Below are 20280 nucleotides of genomic sequence, written 5' to 3' on the forward strand. Positions count from 1 at the left end.
TTGGACTTGAAGGGTTGAATCGTCACTTGGATCTCTGGGTTGATTAAATTGGGGTCCACTAAGGAAGCATGGATAGCTGACACTTGTGCTCCGGTGTCCCTCCACGCGGTGACCTTCTTCCCGCCCACACTCACAGTTTCCCTCCACTCCAAGGGTATCTGGGAGGTATCTGGGCCTGTGGACCTCTGGTGTGATTCCGGTGCAATGAACTGTAATCTGTTGGGGTTCTTGGGGCAGTTGGCCTTTACATGCCCCAGCTCGTTACATTTAAAACATCGTCCAGCTGACGGGTCACTGGGGCGAGGAGGGTTGCTGGAGAACGGGGTGGTGGGACGATAAGGGGTCTGGAGGGTTCTTTGGGAGGTAGGTGGGGCTTTGGGCGGCCCCCGGTAATAGGGTGGGGTCTGGGGTTGTCCCTTCTGGTCTCCGCTCCAACTGCGACCAGTTTTCTTCTTCTCTGCCACCTCCACCCATCTGGCTCCAATCTCTCCTGTCTCGATTACAGTTTTGGGCTTCCCATCTAGGATGTATCTTTCTATTTCCTCAGGAACACCCTCTAAGAATTGTTCCATTTGCATTAGGAAGGGCACATCTACTGGAGATTCAACTCTTGCTCCTGATATCCAGCCATCCCAATGTTTCACAATGTGGTAGGCATGTCGGGTAAATGACACGTCTGGTTTCCACCTTAGGGCTCTGAACCTCCGACGAGAATACTTGGGTGTTATCCCCATTCTGACTCTCGCCTTGGATTTAAACAGTTCATACTCGTTCATGTGTTCTCTAGGCATTTCAGCCGCCACCTCAGCTAAGGGTCCACTGAGCTGTGGCCTCAGCTCTACCATGTATTGGTCAGTAGAGATGCTGTACCCAAGGCAGGCCCTTTCGAAGTTTTCTAAGAAGGCCTCAGTATCATCACCTGCCTTGTAGGTGGGGAACTTTCTGGGATGGGAAGTGGTACCTGGAGAAGGATTGCTAGGGTTTGTTGGTGTATTCTGCCGGGCCTTTATCCTCTCCACCTCCTCCACATGCTTCCTCTCTTTTTCCTTCTCCTCCTCCACATGCTTCCTTGCCTCCATTTCCCTCTTGTGGGCAGCCTCCTGAACCTCCTTCTCCAGCCGCATGAGTTCTATCTGTCTTTCATGTTCCCTTTGTTTTTCCTCAGCCTGAAATTTGGCTAATTCCAGCTGTAGTCAAGCTGCGGATTTTGTCATTCTAACCTCTTTGTTTTTAACTAACTTTACACCCGATGTTTAGAAATAAACAAACAAAACTTGGCTGTAAAATTTTGCTGTGCTGGAATAGAGTACCTATTCTCTGATAGTGATTGTCAGCCTACTGAAAAAGACAATTCCCTTGTCTCTGCTCTGGGCCCAAATCAAAGCAAAAAACCTCCAACTACTTGGAAACCTGCTTACCCAGCCCAAAGAAAAAGCAAAGGAGTAGAACACACACCCCCTATTTACTTTTAGGGAAAAAAAAAAAAACTCTGGGTTGGAAGACTGTGAATTTCCCTGCAGGAGTTAAGTACCCTGCCTCCAGGCAAAGAAAACCTGCAATTCACAAAGATAATCCCCTTTTGTCTCTGCTTGGCCACAAAGCAGAGAAAAAACAAGCTGCTTTCAGTTTCAGCTGCTTTCTGGACTTCCTTTCCAAAGGAAAAAAAAATTCCTTTTAAAATCTGTATTTCTAGTTCAAAAAATCTCAACTGGATCTCAAAATGATTTCAGGTTAATCCCACCACTATGCCACCATGTCAAGGTTCCTCCCCCACTCTGAACTCTAGGGTACAGATGTGGGGACCTGCATGAAAAACCTCCAAGCTTATCTTTACCAGCTTAGGTCAAAACTTCCCCAAGGTACAAAATATTCCACCCTTTGTCCTTGGATTGGCCGCTACCACCACCAAACTAATACTGGTTACTGGGGAAGAGCTGTTTGGACACGTCTTTCCCCCCAAAATACTTCCCAAAACCTTGCACCCCACTTCCTGGACAAGGTTTGGTAAAAAGCCTCACCACTTTGCCTAGGTGACTCCAGACCCAGACCCTTGGATTTTAAGAACAATGAACAATCCTCCCAACACTTGCACCCCCCCATTTCCTGGGAAATGTTGGATAAAAAGCCTCACCAATTTGCATAGGTGACCACAGACCCAAACCCTTGGATCTGAGAACAATGAAAAAGCATTCAGTTTTCTTACAAGAAGACTTTTAATAAAAATAGAAGTAAATAGAAATAAAGAAATCCCCCCTGTAAAATCAGGATGGTAGATATCTTACAGGGTAATTAGATTCAAAAACATAGAGAACCCCTCTAGGCAAAACCTTAAGTTACAAAAAAGATACACAGACAGAAATAGTTATTCTATTCAGCACAATTCTTTTCTCAGCCATTTAAAGAAATCATAATCTAACACATACCTCGCTAGATTACTTACTAAAAGTTCTAAGACTCCATTCCTGGTCTATCCCCGGCAGAAACCAGCATATAGACAGACACACAGACCCTTTGTTTCTCTCCCTCCTCCCAGCTTTTGAAAGTATCTTGTCTCCTCATTGGTCATTTTGGTCAGGTGCCAGCGAGGTTACCTTTAGCTTCTTAACCCTTTACATGTGAGAGGAGCTTTCCCCTGGCCAGAAGGGATTTCAAAGGGGTTTACCCTTCCCTTTATATTTATGACAGACAGGTTTCAGAGTAACAGCTGTGTTAGTCTGTATTCGCAAAAAGAAAAGGAGTACTTGTGGCACCTTAGAGACTAACCAATTTATTTGAGCATAAGCTTTCGTGAGCTACAGCTCACTTCATCGGATGCATACTGTGGAAAGTACAGAAGATCTTGAAAGTCTTGTTTAAGAAGTCTGTTTCATTCTCTGGAAGCTTAAAATATAGTTCAAGGGTATACTACTGAAAAATCAGTGGAAACACCTATGTCTCTAAGGATTACGGTTGTGACTTCAATGGAATGACTCATGTATTTAAAATATTATTATTTATATGCTGAGAGCGCCTAAAGATTCCAGTCAGGGTTGGGACCGCATTGTGCTAGGCACTGTACACACAATAGAATAGAACAGCATTTCTCAAACTGGGGTCGGTGGATACCTGGGGGTCTGTGAGGGTACTCCAGGGGCCCCACGGGCCCCGCTGATCAACTCCTCCCCCTTCCTCCTAAGCACCTTCTGCATGCTGGAAAACAGCAGTTCAGCTGGGAGGGAGGAGAAGGAGTGGGGACAGAACGTGCTTGGAGGAGGGAGTGGAATAGTTTTTGGGTGCTGCCGGCCCCATTGATCAACTCTTCCCCCTACCTCCCATTGCCTCCTGCTTTGCTGAACAGCTGTTCCCCAGCATGCAGGAGGCACTGGGAGGGAGGGGGAGGAGGGGGGACGAGGTGCGCTTGTGGGAGGGAATGGAAAGGGGTGCGGAAGAGGAGGGGGAGAGGTGGATCAGGGATGGGAAGAAGTGGGGTGGGGGTGGGGCCTTGGGGAAGGGGTGGGGTGGAGTGGGAGGCAGGGCCTGGGGCTGAGCAGGATGCTTGGGAGTCTGTGACATTTTTAAAAATCAAAATGGGGGTCTTCGGGTTGCTAAAGTTTGAGAACCGCTGGAATAGAAGACACACCCTCTCCCTAAAAGGCAAGGTAAACATACAGAGATAAACAACAAAAAGTATGATACTATTTCTCGTCACTTTTTCCTTTATATAACGCCCCCACTCTCCCACCAATCTCTGCTGTGTTCTGCTGCTAGTTCATTATGTGCTTAAGTACTTTTCAGAACTGGTGCCTTTGTAGGCCCCATTTCTAGTTCAACACATGCCAGAATGCCCCCTAACTGATGCACATGTACAGTACGCTGCACAAACAGTATTAAAGTGTGGAAAACATTCTACTCAGCAGTCACCCCATGTACAGCTTTTGTCACCCATTTGCAGATTATTCTGCCAAAGTAGAAATTAAAGGGGTAATGTGGATTGTGCATGGGAGCCAATTTCAGGCCTGGAGGCATACATGCACCAATGGTATCTTCAAGACCCTGCTTCAGAATGTTCCTCTGGGGCATGTGACCCAGAAGGCCTGCGGAGCAACCTTGCTGCCACTTTTAGGGAAGCCAAAATAGGAGTGGAAAACTTTTGTGCATGGGAGTCTGGTCAGGATGTGAATCTTGGAATATAGAGTAATGTAGTCATTAATGCTAATTTAAAAGGGCTTTCTGAGGCCAATTTATAGTCTACAGTATCCTCTAGAGACTTGAAAACAGATACTCTTGATTTTTCCTTTTTCTACTTAACAAGTGTTTATTTTATGTTTTTCTATCAAGGCAAGCATACAAATAGGTTTTGTTTATTTCTCTTCCAATGCATGGGCTTTATTACATAATCTATGATAAAAATAGATACGTGCACATCATTGGCAATGCTGCTTTGTACCATGGTAACAAACAGATCTGTACGACCCATTCTTGTTTTACCTCTTTAAGAGTCAACATCCGTTTCAGAGCAGTAGGTTCATCTCAGGTAGCAAAGTAGGCAGTGCACACATTGACCTAGCTTCACTGAGAAACTGCATTTTCTAAAGCTGCTGAAGTGAGCTCTGGATTTCTATTGCTGCATTTATTTCCCTTGGCCCACCCTTTTGCATTCACAAACCTATATGCATTGTCAGTTAGAGTGAATGGTGTTGTGTGTTGCCTTTATACTAACATGGCAAGTACAGTTATAAGTGTATTGCGTCTAATATTATTTAGTTGTTATTTGGAAAAAAAACTTTCTTTGTCTACATGGGAATTTGTTCTTAAAAAAAAAGATCCAATTGTCCAGTCAGGATGACCATATTAGAGGAAGGGAATCTGTGTAAGTAACAATCACAAACAGGCATGACTCATGGAAGATGTGGTGGAGATATGTGCTAATGTGCTCATCCCTCCTCTCCTGAAGCATTCAGGAGCCCTCCTACATTTTGGATTCCATGGATGAAGAGGGATGGGAAATTTCTGATGGGCAGGAGGTGAGAAACCTGGGTCATACCACTTTCCATGGCATTATCTCCCTCTAATCTTGCAGGTTTCCCCACTCAAGATGATAGCACTTACAATGACAGTGAATCCAGCTCTGTTTCTGCAAACACTCCCCTTGATTAGCTGCAGGATGAGGACTGGGGCAAAATAACTCCCTTCATGGCTGTCATCTGGCATTAAGACCTGGAAAATAGCCTTGCTGACCTCTGTACAGATAATCTGCCCCTCTATAATTAGTTTGAAATTCTTAAAACCACCCTGCAGATCTCAAACTGTCCAGGGGTTTGGCAGAGCACTACCACTACTGTGTAGCCCTACCACTAGAGGCCAGATGCTGCTACAGAAACTTAGAAGTCTAAAGGCTAGAGGAGTTTTCATGCATCATATAAAACATCAATTGGGACTTCAAGATTAGGCATTTGGGGTACATTTACTTACTTCAGAGGGCCTGCACTAAGCTCTCCACATCACGTAAGCCTGAATTGTAAGACCTCTGTCAGGGGTTTAAATTGTCCAGATGGCTTCATACCAGTCCTCTGCAGTAGACTGAACTTCGCCCTCTGAGAGGATGAAAAATTCCTTCCAAAGCACTTCCCCAGAAATCGGATAGCCACTCAGATATATCTACAATACTTTATGAGCAGTTGCAAGCAAGCCCAAGTGTCTTTTAAAATGACGTATTGTGTTAAAAGAAAGCATAATTATATACACTTTTTATGTCTGTGCTAATATATATATATATATATATATATATATATATATGTTCAAAAGGGAAGGGTTTTTAAAAACACAGGTTGTCAGACATTTCAGCCTATGTTCAGATATCCTCTTTTTCCACAATAATTGTATCTAAAGCACCATTTCATCTCACTCCTAAGAAATGGAAAGCCCTAGCTTGAAAATGTGTTTGGGGGCTCTTACATTTCTCGTGCTATATAGTCATGCACACAATATAGGCTGTCCACACTATTAAAGCAACAGCACTTCTCTGTATATTAAATTTGAAAATCTTACTGACGTCTGAGTTTCAGGAAAAAATTTCCGAACATTTAGGCTGCCCCTTTTAAAGATTCTTAATAAATAAATTCCAGAAAAAAATTAAAAAATAATTTCAAGTTTTTAGCCACAAGTCAAATAGAAATTCTGAACTGAGATTTTTAATTTTATTTTACACATGTACCCAATGGTACAATATATGTAGGTATGACTACATCAAAATATTAGCAGTTGGCATGCTGGTTTGTAAAGACTTCTTAAGAACATAAGAATGGCCACTGTGTCCATTGATTATCCTCATACCACCAAGTTTCTGTGATGCCTATTATATCAATATACTCATTTAATATGAGGCACTCTAGTTTACCCATCTTATTATTTAGACTTCTAGCATTGGTATATAAGCACTTCAAAAACTTGCCACTTTTTAGCTGTCTGCCATGATGTAATTGAATGGGACTTTTTAAATCTGTTTTTCATCAGATCCTGCCTGTATTTTATCATCTTTCTTCCTCTCCTCCTTACTAGGACATACAGCATCTCCATTAATAGATCCTCCCCTAAGGGATGTTGCTGTCCGAACCATGTGCTCCTCCACACCTGTCAGCTCTCCCCCCAGTCCTTAGTTTAAAAACTGCTCAACGACCTTTTTAATTTTAAGTGCCAGCAATCTGGTTCTGTTTTGGTTTAGGTGGAGCCCATCCTTCCTGTATAGGCTCCCCTTTCCCAAAAGTCTTCCCAGTTCCTAATAAATCTAAACCCCTCCTCTCTACACCATCATCTCAAGGGTTGATGGGTGCTAAAGGGCTTAGGGAATCAAAGCCTCATTAAGAAGCTCTCAGCCTTGCCTAGCAGGCCACTAGACTCATCGCACACACAGTAGTTCTTAGCAGTTGAGTAAAGCATATTTTAAATAGATGCTTGAAATCTGAAAGGTAGAGTTAAGTGGATTATCATAATTTAGTGTAAATCAGAATTTGGACCTCCACATATTGATGGTGTCTCTCTGACATTTTATTTATAAGGAGAGGAATATGACTTTCAATGTAGTCTACAAGCAAATTAAAACAACCATCTAAAAGATGAGTTAGAAGTTTTCTTGTAACCTAATGTGAAAATAAACTGAAATAGATAAATGGGCAAATAACTTTCCTAATTACATTTTCTTGTATAATTTAATAATGTATTCTTTTTTTAATTTCACAGATATATATAGTTCAAACATTTAGAACCAGAAATCTTCTTTCCTCTGAACACTCTGTATGAAGGACTTATCTGACATCCTCTTCAGTCTAACTGTTCAGTGAATTACCAACATTTTTGGTTTAGCCAAAGGAAAGCTTTCTTTGAGGCCTGTCAGCTTGCCTGAACTGAACCTGACCCACTTACACCTTTTCCTTATTGCAAATGCCTAAGAACAGCAAGGTGGTAAAAAGAGAAATAGATGATGAAGTCATTGAGTCAGTTAAGGATCTTCTCTCTAATGAAGACTCTGCAGATGATGCCTTTAAGAAGAGTGAACTGCTGGTTGATGATCAAGAAAATAAAGATGTAGATGTTGAAGAGGGGTCAGACATAGAAGATGAAAGACCAGCTTGGAACAGCAAACTTCAGTATATTCTGGCACAAGTTGGATTTTCTGTAGGGTTGGGAAATGTGTGGCGATTCCCATACCTGTGTCAGAAAAATGGTGGAGGTAAGGGTCAGTGTTTACTAACTTGCCTTGCTGATTTCATTGTAAAAACCCGATACATTTCTCCAGGATCTCAAATTTATCTTAATTTTGGCAAGTGTTTATGAGAAGAAAGCACCCCCATCTTTATTTTAGAGAGCCAGATCTGCTGAAGGAAGCAATACATTAACCTGATAAGCTTCTTTGGCCTTGTGTTTTGTGGTAGAATTTCCCTGTTCACGTGACTGTTTTATATTAACTTAAATATTTGCTAAGCAAGGTCCTCTCACTTGTTATTTTTGTGGGCAGATTATGGTATGTGAAATAGTTAGGGCCTGATTCTTAGTCAGACTAGGCCTCTTTACATCATTCAGACACTGTAAAGGGGCATTAAAATGGAAATAAATTTAATGTACACTCACTTTAAGGACTAAAGCAGTTTAATGGGGACTTAGCATAATTGAGCATCAAGTCCTTTTTCATTAGATCACTACTTCCTAGATAGTTTGATCATGACTGGTCTTTGCCAGAACAAAATATTATGGGAATGCAATGGTGGTTCTATAGGTAATGAATAACTTTAATCATACAGTGTATAATATGAGACAAAAAGGAGCTAATCTAGATGTTAGAAGAACATATTATGCTAGGATATAAATTTGCTTCACTTTTTCTTAATACCTTTCACATAAAAAGGAAACCACATCAAGTTGCATATTACTTGTCTGTTGATTCATGTCTTAGATACATGAGCTGGGGCCTTCCTTCAAGATATGCAACAATAGCTTATTAATCCACTCCCTGGTACAGCTGAATGCTCAGCTGAGTTGAAAAAGAGTCTGTCCATATTTGCTGAACAAAAAATGAGACAGTTCTAGAGAATTGAAAACAAACAAGAACTTTTATTCATGGTGGACATTAAGGGCCAGATCCTTCAAAATGTACAGACTGGGAAAACAGATGCCATTAAAGGCTACCGAATCAGGCCTAAAATAGTTATTTGAATTCCAACCTGTGGTCACAATGGCCCACATTCCATAGCTGCATAGTTTTCATTCATTTCAAACCCTTCCACCCTTTGTTTAACTTTAATTTGTACCTTTATTCTGGGCTAGAACCATTACATTGTTGGGTCCCTGTGGAATCTGACTCATTTCCTTGTCTCTGTGCTAAATAGGAAGTTCTGATCCAGAAAGTGGAAATTGGATATAGTGTTCTTGAAAGCCATATATTCTTTCTGTTTAAGGGCTTTTGTAGGCAGTATATGGGTAGGGTAGGGCTGATCATGTATCCTTATTGGCTAACACAAACAAATTAAACTAATTCACATTCATCAAACTTATAGTTATTTTGTGAAGCTTTGGTTAGTGCTAATCAGTTATGAATTTTGCAAACTCATTTCTTAATTCTGTGAACCAGCAGCACCAGTCTATCAGCTGCTTTCCTTGGACCAAGGAAAGATTGTTTTGACATGGTCAGGCATCTTTACAAGTACTGTGTCAGCTTGAGCTTGCCAAATTAATCCAGATGAAACACAAATTTATTAATAAAATAAATAATGTATATTTAATTAAATTAATTAACAATACAAATCTAGGGTTGTTCTGTGGTCTGGGAAAATAAATCTACAGTGGCTGACATTAAGAGCTCAATATTTGTCCTTCCAAAGTGACCGCAGTATCATGGTATCTACTATTCTAAGTGTAGAGGGACAACTGGTACTAAAAGGGCTTCTAAATATAACAACTGGCCAAAAGTGGCTCCTTAGGCACCGACTCCGTGGGTGCTCCGGGGCTGAAGCATCCACGGGGAAAATTTGGTGGGTGCAGATCACCCACTGGCAGCTCCCCACCCCACCCTGCACCCGGCCCCAGCTCACCTCCGCTCCGCCTCTTACCCTGAATGCACCGCCCCGCTCTGCTTCTCCGCCCCCTCCCGGTTTCCCTCAAATCAGCTATTTGCGCGGGAAGCCTGGGAGGGCTGAGAAGCAAGCGGTGGCTTTGCGCTCAGGCCCAAGGAGGCGGAGCGGAGGGGAGCTGGGGCAGGGGGGGCTGCCCGTGCCACAGCAGGTAACCCGGGTGGGGGGGGGGCACGCAGGGGAACCGCTCCCCGCTCCAGCTCGCCTCCACCTCTCTGGCCTGAGCACGAAGCCGCCGCCTGCTTCTCAGTACTCCAAAGTTTCCCGTGCAAACAGCTGATTCGCGGGAAACCGGGGGGGGAGGGGGAGAGGGGCGGAGAAGCAGAGCGGGGTGGTGCATTCAGGGGAGGAGGCAGAGCGGAGGTGAGCTGGGGCCGGGCGCAGGGCGGGGCGGGAAGCTGCCAGTGGGTGCTCTGCACCCACCAAATTTTCCCCGTGGATGCTCCAGCCCCGGAGCACCCATGGAGTCGGTGCCTAAGGCGCCACTTTTCAAGTGATCAGTGGGGGGAGCGGCCGTTCCCCCTGCTCCCCCGCAGCTATGCTACCACTCCCCTAGGAGCCCTGGGAGCCGCCCCAGGTAAGCACTGCCGGGACTCCCCACCTCGCCCCCTGGCAGGTTCCTCTGGCTCCTAGGGGCAGAGTGGGGTGGGCAGCCACTATGGCAGCCCACGAGACTCTTCTGCCCGGTTCTGTGGGCAGACAGGGGAGGGGGGTGAATGGGACAGGGGTCCCGGGGCGGGGTGTGTCAAGGAACGTGGGGGGTTGGATGGGCCAGGAGTTAGTTTTAGAAGTAAACCAATCAATTTCCAGCTACCAAAAAACAATATATTTATTGACTAAAAAGCTTTCCACTACAACAATAAATTTACTATATTTCCTTCTATATAATGTGTTCTAAAATCAATAATAGCATGTAAACTTTTATGATGGGCTAACCTTCAACATTTTTATCTTTGATACTTGTGACTTTAAAGATGCAAATAACTATAGAAAAGAATTGTAGACTTGAGGCTGAATTGGTTACCGATAATTTCTCTAGTGAAAATATTGGTCTTATCCCAGTTCCTTAATGGGACGTGACTAGACTGGCGATAGGACGTGGGTGCCTCCAAACCCTTTTCCTTTCTCTGGTTCCAGATCTCCCTATTCACTTTGACTCCCTAGTTTAATAGCTTTCTCTCTCTGACCTTGGGATTTGAGACCCTTTTTTGCTTGCTCCCTCCTTGCACTCTTCCACAGAAACTTATCAGTATTTTGATTCATATTTAGTACTGGACATATTGTTGACATACAAAGCACACCATGGTATCCACAGATTGGTATCAGAGTAACAGCCGTGTTAGTCTGTATTCGCAAAAAGAAAAGGAGTACTTGTGGCACCTTAGAGACTAACCAAGACAGTTCTAATGTTTGTTTTTCATTATAGTCTGAAGAAAGAAAGAAAATGGAAATTGGTTGGGGGGAGTGATATCACGTTTACACGGATAAAATAATGTCAGAGTGTCAATTAAGGACACCTTACTTACTGTGACTGGGGCCCTAGTGGGGAGCCAGCTGTGGTCACTCAATTAGGGTGAACTGCAAAGAATGGAGGAGATAGTCCCCATAAAGCTGGTGGATATTCCAATACATAGATTTACCAAGACAGCATAAAACAGCTTCTTTATTACCTTACTGGTTACTCAGAAGTCCAAACAACACAGTTCCCTTAAAGTGATCCAGCCTCAGGGCTCCATTCAGGTACCCACGTCAGATATGATGAAAATTTCTGTTAATCTTATTTCATCATATAAAATAAAAGGTTCTACCAATCCCAAAGGATTGGACACATTACCTCCCAGGTTAATGAATGTGTCAGATCTTACCCAAGTAAACGCTACAGCCAATTCTTATTAACTAAAGTAAAATTTATTATAAAACAAAAGAGAGAGTATGGTTAAATGATCAGTGTACATACAGAGTTAGAGTTCAATTCATTGAGGTTCAGATTCGTAGCAGAGATGGTGAGCTTTGTAGTTGCAAAGAGTTCTTTCAGAAATAGTTCATAGGTTATAGTTCAATGTCCAAATCTCATATTCAGGGCGTACCAGCATAACTGGGACCTCAGTCTTGGGACTCAAACTTCCCTTGATGAAGCCTAAGCAGATCTGAGATGACAGAATCAGGATCCAAGGATCTTTTATACAATTTCATGTCTTTTGACAAGTTGGAGTTCCTCAGGGAACAACAGGTAATTAGAGTGACTTTGAAGGAGGTCCAACACTGGTACTTAGCTATACAAATTAACATAAGGCCATTTGTTTGTTCCTCCACCATTCACAGTACATTTCAAAGAGAGATGAATACTGAGATATCCTGTGTTTACAATTCATTTAAATGATAGGATGTTCTTTTGACCTCTGAATTATCAGAATACAGCATAGACAGGGACTGTTGATTACATCATTGACCCTACTCATACATATGTAAATACACAAAACCACAAACATTATCTCCCCACTTGTATTTTGAGGATTATTTATTTTGCAGGCTGTTTAACCCTTTCTAGCCATGCATCACACTTACATACAGCATGGCTCTGTAAATCAGTGGTTCTCAAAGCCGGTCCACCGCTTGTTCAGGGAAAGCCCCTGGCATGCCAGACCAGTTTGTTTACCTGCCGCGTCCGCAGGTTCGGCCGATCGCGGCTCCCATTGGCCGTGGTTCGCCGCTCCAGGCCAAAGGAGACTGCGGGAAGGGCGGCCAGCACGTCCCTTGGCCCGCGCCGCTTCCCGCAGCGCCCATGGGCCTGGAGCAGTGAACTGTGGCCAGTGGGAGCCGCGATCGGCCATACCTGCGGACGCAGCAGGTAAACAAACTGGTCCGGCGTGCCAGGGGCTTTCCCTGAACAAGGGGTGGACCGGCTTTGAGAACCACTGGTGTAAATGATGTCTAACCAAGATTTGCAATACTGGCCCACAAGGCAGACATGCTGGGTCATATATTCACATTAGGAACTCCACAAAATACAGATCTAGGAAACTGTTAAATATTGTCAACAGTATTTTTCTACCTGGAGCTCTTTTGGAGTTGATTATTTCCAGGCACATATTTGATTGTGATACATTTTATTTAATCACACATTATTTATATTGCAGTTCACAGCTTTGTCTAATGTGCTGAGTCATGCACAGCTTTAATCCAAGCATTCTGAAATTGACAGTTTGGGATGTCAGGTCAGAAAATATGACAGTAACATCATATTACAATAGATAATTTTATTAGAGGACAAATTATTTTATATACAGATCTGAACTATAAAGCTATATTAACACATATTTTAATGTTACAACTTGCACCTTCAAAAGGAAAAATATTTTTAAGATTTAGAACAGAACTGTGGCATGAAAATACAGAAATCATACCAAGCTGTGACACTCAAAAGGGTTATCTTGATAGTTGGCATGTTGAGCCACTTTTACCTGTGTACTCTGCTAATTTAGGATGCTGTTAGGAAATATGGCCAAATGTTGCCCAAATTGAATAGGAATCATCCCAATTTGTCATGTACACTAGAACACCCATGTGCCAAGTTTTTATGCATTGGAAAGAATGCTTTCATATAATTCCCATTTGTGACAGTGTGAGGATGACACTGCAAGAAGCTGAAACAAAACATATTTGTTCTGATTCTATGCTGACTAGGTTGATCAGATAGTAAATGTGAAAAATTAAGATGGGGTAGGGGGAATAGGCACCTATATAAGAGAAAGCCCTGAATATCAGGGACTGTTCCTCTAAAATCGGGACATCTGGACACCCTGCTGCTGACCTACACCTGTGCACTGAAAATAACAGAGTTGCACAGGGTATAAGACAATGCAGAATTATGCAAGGGTAAATTTGGCCCATTGGTTTAATTGATAAACCTTGCAACCTACAACTGGTGTACAAGAGGGCCCCAGTTCTGCACAGGAGTTAAGTATGTGCTTAACTTTAGACCCTTTTGGTTAAGCTTGTAGGTTGAGATGTTGAAGACATGGGTTCAGTTCTTGCTCTAGTACAGACATCCTGGGTAACATTAGTCAGTTAAGTCCAGTTTTTAAAGGTATTTAAGCACTGCTCCACTCACCATTACAAGGCCAAAGAAATGTAGACAGCTAAGTCTCATTTTCAAAAGTGACTTAGGTACTTAGGAGCCTAAATCTCACTGAAAGTTTTTTGCAACATCACACAATCCCTTTATAGGTCAAAAATGTGCACTTTTGCTGCTCTGGTGGCAGTTAACACACACAGTGTCTGAAAGGTAGGTTGATTTAGCATGTGATTATATCACTGCTATTCTGATGAGTGTGATTATATGCACACAAAATCTAGCACAATCAAGTAGCCAGATCAGAGAGGCTCCCTCCTTGGGAAGGTTTGTCTCGAAATGATATACACTTACTTAACAGAAAGTGCTTTGTAAACATGAGATCATAGAACTATGGGGCTGAAAGGATCACTGAGCGATCATCTTGTCTATCCCCAGATGCTGAGACATGATTAGTATGCCTAGACTATTTCTGATAGCTGTTTGTCTAACCTGTTCTTAAAATGCTCAGTGACAGGGATTCTGTAACCTCCTAGATAACCTGTTTCAGTGCTTAACTATCCTTATAGTTAGAAAGTATTTCCTAATATCTAACCTAAATCTCCCTTGCTTCAAATTAACCCTATTACTTCTTGTTCTACCGTTGGTGGACATGGAGAACAATTAATCACAACAATCTGTTACATATTTGAAAATTACATATTTGCTATCATGACCAAACCCCCTGCCCCCCTCAGTTTTTCTTGTCAAGAATAAACATGGCCAATTCTTTCAATCTTCCTTTGCAGGTGATGTTTTCTAAACCTCTTATTTTTGTTGTGCTCCTTTGGACTCTCCCTTTTTTCCACAACTTCCACAACAAGTGTGGTGTCCAAAACTGGACTCAGTACTCCAGCTGAGTCTGCACCAGTGCCAACTAGAGCGAGACAGTTGTCTCCCTTGCTCTAGATATGACACAACTGTTTATACACCCCAGAATGATATTTGCTTTTTTTGCAGCAGCATCACATTCTTGGCCCATATTCAGTTTGTGATCTGCTATAACCCCCACCTCTTTTTTCTGCAGTACTACTGCCTCGCCATTTATTTTCCATTTTGCTTTTGTGCATTTGATTTTTCCTTTCTAACTGCAGTGCTTTGCCCTTGTCTATATTGAATTTCATCTTTTTCATTTCTGACCAATTCTCCAATGTAATCAAGATAAATTAAAATTCCAGTCTGACCTTCCAAAGTGCTTGCAACCTCTCTAAGCTTGGTGTTGTCTGTACATTTTTCAAGTGTACTCTCTACATTCAGTGAAATTAATGACAATGTTTAATAGTACCAGACCCAGGAGTGACTGCTGTGAGACCCCACTTGATATGTCTTCCCAATTTGACAGTGAACTACAGATAACTATTCTTTGAGTATGTTTTTTCAACCTGTTGGGCACCCACTGTATAATAATTTCATCTAGACCACATTTCCCTCATTTGCTTATGAGACTGTCATGTGGAACTGTGTCAAAAGCCTCACTAAAGTCCAGATATATCATATCTACTGCTTCCCCCATCCATTAGGCCATGTATCCTCTCAAATAAAAATAAGAAAATTAGAGTAGTTTAGAATGATTTATACTTGGTAGTCCATGGTGGCTATTCCTTATCACCTTATTGCCCTCTAGCTGCTTACTAATGTATTATTTAATAATTTGTTCTGGTATCTTTTTGGGTATGAAGGTTAGGATGACTGCTCTATAATTCCTCAGGACCTTTTTAAAGACAGGTACTAGTGTGTGCTCTTCTCCAGGACCTCATCAGTCCTCTAAAAGTTCTCTGAGATAATCGCTAATAGTTCACCTTGGTTCAGCTAGTTCCTTAAGTGGTCTTGGGTAAGTTTCATCTGGCCCTGCTGACTTGAAGATATCTAACTTATTTAAATGTTCTTTAACCTGTTCTTACCCTATTCTGGTCTGTAATCTTTCTCACTTGTTAATATTGTGTTAAGCATCTAGTCACAATTAATCTTTTCAATGGAGCCTGAAGGAAAAAAAACCACACACACACTTCAAACACTTCAGCCATTTGTGTCATCTATTATTTGTTCTCCTTTCAGAAATTTACACCAGCCCCTGACTTAGAAGACTCTTCCTCATCCTAATAATGATTGATGTCCTCTTGTTTTCATAGGTGCATATCTTGTGCCATACTTAATTTTGCTGATGATAATAGGGATTCCACTTTTTTTCCTGGAGCTTTCTGTGGGCCAGAGAATCCGACGAGGAAGCATTGGCGTATGGAATTACATCAGCCCCACGCTCGGTGGAATTGGATTTGCAAGCTGTGTGGTAAGTTTGTAATTTACATAGTTTGATGTTCTCCAGAGCATCACAATGAAATACATTGGGACTTTCTGCTCAGTTTTAACCAAAGGTTAATAATTTTTGTTCTAGCTCCAAAGTCAATTCACAATGTTTACAGAATCCGTAAAGCTCATATTCGAATATATAAAAATATTAGTCTTTTTGGAGGAAGAGAATCTGCTAAAATATTAGCAAGGTATGCATGATAAACACAGAAAAAAAACCAAGAATTTGGAAAGTATTGGACTTTAAATATATCCACAAGGGCCAAATCACAGAGCCTTTATTCATTCCTTACTTAGGCAAAATTCTCCTTAATTTCAATAGCAATTTTATATAGTGCTGGATTTAGCTCATTGTTTTATTTAGTTTAACTTATGATATGTAGTTGTTCAATAAATCTTTTAAAATATCTTGTTTTATACTTCAGGTATGTTTCTTTGTGGCCCTCTACTACAATGTCATAATTGGATGGAGTTTGTTTTACTTTTCTCAGTCGTTTCAGCACCCCTTGCCATGGGATCAGTGTCCTTTGGTGAAAAATACTTCTCATACCTGTAAGTCTTGGATATATTCATTTTTTTTTAAAGTCACTTTGGGCTTGATCCAAAATCCACTGAAGTCAAGGGCAGTCTTTCCACTGATTTCAGTGGGCTTTGAGTTAGACCCTTTATTTGGATATTGCCATTTAAAAAACAACAACTTTTTTTAAGGCTGTCAAACGATTAAAAAAATTAATCACGATTAATCGTGCAATTAAAAAATTAATTGTGATTAATCACATTATTAATCACACTGTTAAACGATTTATTTAATTTTTTGGATTATTTTACATTTTCAAATATATTGATTTCAATTACAACACAGAATACAAAGTATACAGTGCTCACTTTATATTTATTTTTTATTATAAATCTTTGCACTGTAAAAAAACAAAAGAGTATTTTTCAATTCACCTAATACAAGTACTGTAGTACAATCTCTTTATCATGAAAGTTGAACTTACAAATTTAGAGTTATGTACAAAAAAAAACTACATTCAAAAACAAAACAATGTAAAACTTCAGAGCCTACAAGTCCACTCAGCACTATTTCTTATTCAGCCAACCGCTCAGACAAACAAGTTTGGTTACAATTTGCAAGAGATAATGCTGCCCGCTTCTTATTTACAATGTCACCTGAAAGCGAGAACAGGCTTTCGCATTGCACTGTTGTAACCTGCATCGCAAGATGTGCCAGATGCGCTAAAGATTCATATGTCTCTTCATGCTTCAACCACCATTCCAAAGGACATGCGTCCATGCTGATGACGGTTCTGCTCGATAACAGTACAAAGCAAAGCGGACCTACACATGTTCATTTTCATCATCTGAATCTGATGCCACCGGCAGAAGGTTGATTTCCTTTTTTGGTGTTTCGGGTTCTGTAGTTTCTGCATCTGAGTGTTGCTCTTTTAAGACTTCTGAAAGCATTCTCCACACCTCATCCCTCTCAGATTCTTAAACCTTGGGTCCAGTGCTGTAGCTAATTTTAGAAATATCACAATGGTACCTTTTTTGCATTTTGTCAAATCTGCTGTGAAACTGTTCTCAAAACGAACATGTGCTGTGTCATCAACTGAGACTGCTGTAACATGAAATATATGGCAGAATGTGGGTAAAACAGAGCAGGGGACATACAATTCTCCCCCAAGAATGTCAGTCACAAATTTAATTAATGCATTATTTTTTTAATGAGTATTGTCATAATGGAGGCATGTCCTCTGGAATGGTGGCTGAAGCATGAAGGGGCATACGAATGTTTAGCATATCTGGCATGTAAATAACTTGCAACGATGGCTACAAAAATGCCATGTGAAGGCCTGTTCTCACTTGCAGGTGACATTGTAAATAAGAAGCAGGCAGCAGTATTCCCCATAAATGTCAACAAACTTGTTTGTCTTAGTGATTGGTTGAACAAGAAGTAGGACTGAGTTGAGGTGTAGGCTCTAAAGTTTTACGTTGTTTTCTTTCTGAGTGCAGTTATGTAACAAAAAAAAATCTGCATTTGTAAATTACACTGTCACAATAAAGAGATTGCTCTACAGTACTTGTATGAGGTGAATTGAAAAATACTACAGTAAAAGCTGTTTTATCTGGCACTTCACCAACTGGAAAGCTCTATAAACTGGCATTTCTGATCTTCATTGAAATTCCAGTTTATAGTCCAGTTGGCGTGGGGCCAGCAGGGGGTTGGGGTTTGGGAGGGAGTGTGGAGCGCAGGCTCTGGGAGGGAGTTTGGGAGCGGGAGGGAGCTTGGGGCGTGAGAGGGAGTGCAGGGTACTGGATACGGGGCTCCTGTCCTGGCTGCTCCTAGGCGTGCATGGTAGGTGGCTCTTGGCGCCATGCCTGTCCCACCCCAAGCACTAGCAACGCAGCTCCCATTGGCTGGCAACCATGGCCAATGGGAGCTGTGGGGGCGGCGCCTGTGGGAGGAGGCTCAGGCAGTGCGCAGAGCTGCCTGCCACACCTACACAAAGGAGCAGCTAGGATGGTCACCGCTTGCAGGGAGCCACTTGAGGTGAGTGGCTCCCAGATCCGGCACTTCGCACTCCCTCCCGACCCCCAAGCCACTGCCCTGAGCCCCCTCCTGCACCCAAACTCCCTCCCTCTTATTTAACCAGAATTTTTCACTTACTGGCACCCCCTATTCTCCCAACATGCTGGACAAAACATCTTTTCCTGTATTTTTTTTTATAATTTTTACAGTGCAAATATTTGTAATACGAAATAATAATATAAAGTGAGCACTGTACTGTACCCAACCCCTGCAGCCAGAGCCCCAAGCCCCCCCCCCCCCCACACCTGGAGCCCTGAGACCCCCTGTCCCCTCTCAGGGTAGCCAACCCTGCCCTCCCCCCGGAGGAGCCCCGAGTCCCACCCCCCCACCTGGAGGAGCCCCCAGACCCCCCCTTTCTGCCGGAGGAGCTTTGGGCCAGCCGAAGCCCTGAGTCCCCCACCCACACACCTGCCTGGAGGAGTCCCGGGCTCGCCAGAGTCCCAAGCCCCTCACTGCCAGAGGAGCCCAGCGTCAACCAGAACCATTACTGCCATGCCATGCCTCCCCTCCCCAGACTCCAAGCCAGCCCACAGGAAATGTGTCTCTTCTGGAAGAACAACGTGAGCTTTTGATATGCCCTATGCAGGTTCTGGGGCAGCTGAGGAGGCGGTATGTGCTACTCAGCTTTCTGGGTTCATCAGTAATATCCCTGGACTCCGGAGTGATTACTGATGATCCCGGGAAGCTGAGTAGCAGATACTACCTTCTCAGCCACCCCAGAACCTGCATGGGGCATAATAACAAGCAAAAACTTCCTCCACCAAACCCACAACAGGGCTTCCGGAGGCAGTGGCTGTGCCATGGGAGGCTGAGCTGGCATATTATACTCGCCGCCCATGTCCATTTCCCTCTTTCCCCTATATAATGCTTCACTTATCACTTTGCCTTTGTCTGAGATTTTTAAACAGCACCAGGGGAGAGAGAGAAAAACAACACATTTCAAACCACAGATATTGACAGGAGGATTCAGGGATAGGTTTCTGGTCTGTACAGGTATCAGTACTGTCCCGAGACTACCTTTACCTCATTGAAAAAAAACACTGACTAGATTTTAAACCTAAAATAAGGCAGATATGGTGTTATGATGCATAAAAAGAAAAATAACCCACCTGACGTCTAAGAAAAATAGGCAGAATTTGGAAAAGGCCTAATAATGTAAAAAGGTCATTTGAAGGGTAACTGGGCTGATTGAATACTAACCTCTTAGGAAATATTTTGATGAGGAAAGTTATAGGCTAAACTATAAATATACTTTTCTAATTTTAATCATGAGTTGTATATTTACTTTGACTTGGCCACAAATGGAAGATGTAATCGCAGAGGAAACTTTTCTATATTTAATACTGTATGTCAAAGCTCCCTGTGGCTACATTAAGATGTTTTCTTTGAGGACATAGTTGTACGCTGATAACATCTGGATTATATTTTCCATTAGTGATTTCAGTGGCATGTTTGTTCAGTGTCCTAATGAAAACACGTTAGACAACAGAAAGCCCAAAAGAATCAGTGAAATACCTGTGAATTAAATACCTGTCTGACTCATAAATAAGTAGGAATTGGAGAATTAGCGATTGGTTTATAGTCGTGACGCTATAATCCTATTCTGGCACATCATGAAGCACAACTAAGTGCTTCTTATACCTAGGATTTGATTACCTCATGATGACCGA

General features: G+C 42.2%; 1 protein-coding gene across 3 annotated transcripts in view; it reads left to right on the forward strand.

The window, feature by feature from the left end:
• Positions 1-20280, forward strand: part of SLC6A15 (solute carrier family 6 member 15) — a 58585-nt gene that overhangs the window by 18910 nt on the left and 19395 nt on the right. For all 3 annotated transcript variants that reach the window (XM_073327615.2, XM_073327614.2, XM_073327616.2), the window contains 3 exons: positions 7216-7705; positions 15840-15997; positions 16443-16569. In XM_073327615.2, coding sequence (XP_073183716.1) covers positions 7417-7705; positions 15840-15997; positions 16443-16569 — 574 coding nt within the window. In that variant the 5' untranslated portion in view covers positions 7216-7416. The remainder of the gene's footprint in view (positions 1-7215; positions 7706-15839; positions 15998-16442; positions 16570-20280) is intronic.

This window comes from Lepidochelys kempii, chromosome 1, assembly GCF_965140285.1.
Source record: "Lepidochelys kempii isolate rLepKem1 chromosome 1, rLepKem1.hap1, whole genome shotgun sequence".
Classification (NCBI taxonomy): Eukaryota; Metazoa; Chordata; order Testudines; family Cheloniidae; genus Lepidochelys; species Lepidochelys kempii.